The sequence below is a fragment of the Geospiza fortis genome, unplaced genomic scaffold (genome assembly GCF_000277835.1).
Source record: "Geospiza fortis unplaced genomic scaffold, GeoFor_1.0 scaffold17, whole genome shotgun sequence".
NCBI classification, from domain to species: Eukaryota; Metazoa; Chordata; class Aves; order Passeriformes; family Thraupidae; genus Geospiza; species Geospiza fortis.
Genome location: NW_005054438.1, coordinates 1765245 through 1770233, shown reverse-complemented (window position 1 = coordinate 1770233; position 4989 = coordinate 1765245). Strand labels below are relative to the sequence as shown.

The 4989-nt window shown below is 43.8% G+C and overlaps 2 protein-coding genes across 3 annotated transcripts in view; both read left to right on the top strand.

Annotated features, from left to right (window-relative positions):
* The window catches only part of FAM3B (FAM3 metabolism regulating signaling molecule B), an 11020-nt gene extending 10341 nt beyond the window's left edge, over window positions 1-679 (top strand). For both annotated transcript variants that reach the window (XM_005427258.2, XM_031062141.1), the window contains exon 8: window positions 488-679. In XM_005427258.2, the coding sequence (XP_005427315.2) occupies window positions 488-577 (90 nt within the window). In that variant the 3' untranslated portion in view covers window positions 578-679. The remainder of the gene's footprint in view (window positions 1-487) is intronic.
* Window positions 680-2681: 2002 nt separating this feature from the next.
* The window catches only part of LOC102038688 (interferon-induced GTP-binding protein Mx-like), a 34504-nt gene continuing 32196 nt past the window's right edge, over window positions 2682-4989 (top strand). Inside the window, exon 1 of the mRNA XM_031062127.1 lies at window positions 2682-2830. The gene's annotated coding sequence lies outside the window, so the exon portion shown is untranslated. The remainder of the gene's footprint in view (window positions 2831-4989) is intronic.

The following is a 4989-nucleotide window of genomic DNA, read 5'->3' as shown; positions in this document are numbered from 1 at the left end:
CCAGAGCTGGACACAGCAGCCAGAGGTGCCCCCAGGGTGGGCACAGGGACAGGGGCAGCCCTGACCTGCTGGCAATGCCCATCCCAGTGACCCCAGGACACCACTGGCTTCTTTGGTCTCTGCTGGTCGGGGACAGCTCATTGTCCCCAGGTCCTTCTCCACAGAGCTTTTCCCCAGCAGGTCACTCCCAGCTTGTGTTGCTGCAGAATATTTTTGCAATGTTCTTCACATTTCAGAGCTTCTGCTGGACAAAGATAATCAGTTTAGTGTATATCATGATAGCCATCTGTGAAATAAATAAAGCACTCTGTGTAAGAGAGAAACTGGCAGAATCTTCACCCATTATGTTAAGCAAGATGTGCAACATTCTCCTCAGCTTCCCAATCCTCCTTCATTATCCCTCCTCTTGTATAAGGTTTGACAAACTGGTATATAAATAGAAAAAGCTAGATACTTATTTATTTATTTATTTATTTTATTGTTACAGATAAACCACTCTGACCAGACAAAGAACAGATACAAAGGCTGGCCAGCTGAAATCCAAATAGAGGGCTGTATTCCAAGAAACCTGATCTGAACAAATGCATACCTCATTAATAAAGACAATTCTATATTTTTATACCTATTACTGTAATGAATTGCCTCCAGAGCTCAATAAGCATATGAACACCAATTGTACAACAAGTCAAATGCACAGTTTTTAAACTATCTTTGCTCTCTGTGGTTTTATTCTAATCTGAAGACAAACAGGTATTTTGATAAGAAGTGAAAATAAAATAGTCTGGTTTGGAAATGCAATGTTCAGGAACTCAGTCATAAAATGCCAGGATTTTTGAAAGTGAGTATAGATTGTCATTAATACTTTTAGGGCTTTGGTTTTACTTGTTTCTTTTGAGTATGTCTTTTCTTTTGGTTCCCTTTAAACACTAATACGTAAACAGGATTTAGTCTAAGTTGTGATCTGAAATCATTTGCAATACAGCAAATTACTTTGATGTCAGTTTATTAATAACATTTCTTCTGTTCAGAGAAAGTACGGCAAGAGCAGGCACATTTGTTGAGCTGCTTTTAGTGATGTTGGCAACACAGAACAGCAATGCTAACATGAAAAGATCCAGCTACTTGAATTATTTTGCCAAATTCAAGCTGCAAATCTACATAGTTTGATTTATTTTTTTTCTTTGTTTAAGTTCAAATTACATAAAAAGATGTAGGGACTTCATACAAACCTAAGTGTTGTTCATGTTAAATATAGAATCAAGCACATGATTGAAAGGAAGCTGTAGAAACATTTATTCAATTTCCCTTTTTTTAAAGCACAGCATGTGTCTGGACTGGCCTTAAGTGGTGTTTGTCCCCCTGTGGTTCAGACATCTCCCATATGGCTGATTCCATACCTTAAGTTGCTCCCTGCAGCATTCCACTGTTACTCTAATTATTCCCCAACCATATGGAATTAACCCAAAAGGACCAAGCCAATTACATGGAGAATAACTCATCACTATTCTTTTTATATCATTCCATGACGTGTCTGATGATTGTCCTCATCTACTCTCTCCTCCCTAGACTGAACCCACCTGTTTTAATCTTTCCTTACATTTTTTCTCAATCTTAAAACATTAGTTCTGTGGTTCCTGCTTGAAGCTCCCTTTGAAACTTCAAATGACACTTGAAAGCTTCAAATCTCCAACCGTGGCTGCCACTTGTAGCCACTGCTGGGCTCCCAGCAGCTTTCTGGTGTTGTGTCTTTCACCAGCCCCTAAAGTTTCCTGCTACTGGTTTGCAAACTGCTCCATAGCTCAGGGACACTGCCAAAAAACCCATTTAAATTAGTCTGACTCAATTGACTTTGGCAGACTCAGTGGTTTCTCCTTAGCACCTTGCTGCTGATGAGGTGGGTACAAACGGAGCACTTCAATAGCTGTTTCAATGTTCTTCCACATTAAGTCATTCTTCTTAATAATGATAATTTTTTCGGGTGGTGCTTGTGTTACTGGCAGGACATTTTTTCCTTTGCATCATAATCACCCTTTGCTACATGCCTGAATTATAAAAATAGCATAATTACAGCGCTAATGCCTGGCAGTCCGCAAGAGTGCCAAGCTCTGAGACAGCCCTTGAGCTCTGTGCAGTCTGACAGCCACTGCCTCCTGCTCCAGGCCACAATTAATCTCCTATCAATTACAATTAAATTTTACTTCAATTTCTGTTTTGCAGTTACCATGAAGTACAACATTCTCATGCTTTACATTTGCTCTGTTCTTCACACTCTGTACAAGTGTTCCACTCTTTGCAACAGTAAAAGCTGCATCTCTTTCATTTGAATCAAAGATCAAATCACTCTGAGAACCTTTCACAGCACGAATTCCTGCAAAATGGTCTTTAACCCACGGTGTTTCCACTTTTACAGAGAGGAAGCTGAGTCACCTGGACTAGACTGAAGTGTGTGGATAATCTGCAGTGCTGAACAGCCATCATCAGCTTTGTTTTCATTTGTTCATGACACAGTATTTAAATATGGCAAGCAGACGACTCTCAAGTACTTTGACAAGCCTCTGACCTGAAGAAATCATGGAAAAGTGATCACTTGCCACTTTTTTGATCACTATTCAGATTAGAAGCAATCTCGAAGAGGTGGCTTGAAAGTGGGATTTTGACTTTGCACCCACAATTGCACCCACTTTTAAAAGGAACTGCCTCCTAGGAAGAAGTGAAAATCTTTTTCATGGAATCCTAATTCTGAAAAATTAATCTGGGAGGAAAACAACAGCTGCAGTGGTGGAGGTCGATGTTCTCCATGCCAGGTGATGTTGCCAACCACAAGGAGCAGGTAGGAAGTGATTTTCTACATTCTCCTGGGAAGTGAGCTGGGAAAGTGTTGGGAAATACTCCTGGGTGCTTATTACACACGTGGGGTCACCACCATGCAGTAAGGTAAAAGCCTGCACAGCAATCCATCTTTTTCTAACCCCAGTAGGCAAATCCCATGGGAAGCCATGAGCTTTAGGCTGTGGCATTGCTCAGGGTGTGAGTTTGTGGATTTAGAAGTGGGATGGCACAGCAGGTGGTTTTCCACATCCTCTGCATCTCTAGAAGTACCCAGCCTTCTAGTGTTTGCCTGTCCTGGGCAGACAGTGGAAGCCACAGGCATGGCTGGATGTCACCTTGGGTGGACACCAGCAGCTTTGCCCCTACTGTGCCAGACCTTCCTTTCCTACACTTTGCCAGGGGCAGGCTCCCATTTCAAATATCCCCAGCAGAGCATTCCACACATAAAGGTCCCTCATACCCCCATGTAGAAACACATTTTAGACGCTCCCATTTTTACCTCCTATGTTAACATGACAACCAGTCCCATAAAGAACAAAGTACCTGGACAAAGTTCCTTTTTTGCTTCTCCATTTAAGAGCATGAGGAGTATTTCAGGGTCCTGACATGTCTCTTAAAAATCCCTGGATTCCTGGCAGTCCAATTTGATGGCAACCATTGAAAATATTGATCAAATAATAAGTAACATTTTCAGTTCCTCAGTGGCAACTGTTTCTTCATGTTCTTTGTGTGGTGTTATCTAACTAAAAGTGGGAAGTTTTCACTATACTTAAAAGAAACATAGAAGACAGGAAAAGAAAGTGAAAGATGCTCTTTTTGAGGCAGGTTGTGCTTAAAGGAAAATTCTGACCAAGAGCAATCCACCCAGACAAGCAAAGAGAACTGATGCTTTTATTTAAGCATAGTGCCTGGAGGAAAGTAATGTGTGACTGTGATTTATGTGATCTCTTCTTAGCTGCAATGAGATGCCAAACAATGACTAGAATTCAGGGGATTGAGATGGGTGGCTTAATACCATTTGAGTGACATCAGTTCTTCATTTCTGGGGATTTGATTTCAGTTTTGATTTCAGTTCTCTGCTCTGGTTTTTGGTTTTTGGGTTTTTTTTTTTGTACTGTGTTTTCATTTTGGTTTGGGTTGAGGGGGTTGTTGTTGTTTTTGGTTGGTTGGTTTGGTTTCGTGTTTTGTTTTGGTTTTCTTTCCAGGAGAGGTTTTCAGCAGCACAGGAAATGTAGCTTCTCCTCCAAAACACAGACTTTACACTGGCAGCTCCTTCTTCCAAAGTCTATCCAAAGAACAGACCTTTTGGCCTGTCCCCATCTCCATTGCAGGTCTCATTAAAAATAAAAAATATTTTTAATAGCTATGTTTTAGCCAAAAGCAATACACATTTCAACCTTGTACTTCTTAGATAAATCCTATGTGGTTGTGCTTTTATCTCTTAGGAATTCCTAGCTTGTAGGAATTCCCCAGCAGTGTTTTGTGGGAGGCTGCTCTTGGCCACCCAACCAGGATGATGACCCCGACAAATGATTCTTTAAGGAGCCAAGGGACATCTCCAAATCAGCTGCCCTTGTCCCTGTGGGGGAACTCAGCTTGCCAGGTGCTCACTGGAACACCACATAGCTGGTCCAAGCAGCCCCAGGAGGTTCCCCAAACACCTGGACCACAACTCCTCGGTGCAGGGACTCGGGGAGCAGCTGGCAGAGGTGCCCTCTGGGATCTGGTGCTCGTTCCCGCTGGCCAGATGGACACAGCCAGGGAGTTGTGGGCAGTGGCTCCATGTCCAGCTGCAGGCTGGGATGAGGGGTGTCCCTCAGGGCTCTGCCTTGGCCCCGGGGCTCTTGCATGGCTTCCCCAATGGCACAGACAGTGAATCCAGCTCACCCTGAGCACGTTTGCAGGGAATGGGAAGCTCAGCAGGGCAGGGGCACCATGGAAGGAGGGAACAAGTGACAAGCTTGACAAGTGGGACGACAAGAACCTCATGAAGTTCAACAAGGCCTGCGGCAGCGGGGGCGAGCCCCACGCAGGATGGAGAAGGGGGCTCGGGGTTGAGTGTGATGGCGCCGAGGCCACTCCTGCTGTGTCCCGTCACCTCTGGGGTGCCCCGGGGACAGAGCTGGGGCCAGGCTCGGTCCTTGCTGGCGCCAGGGCGCC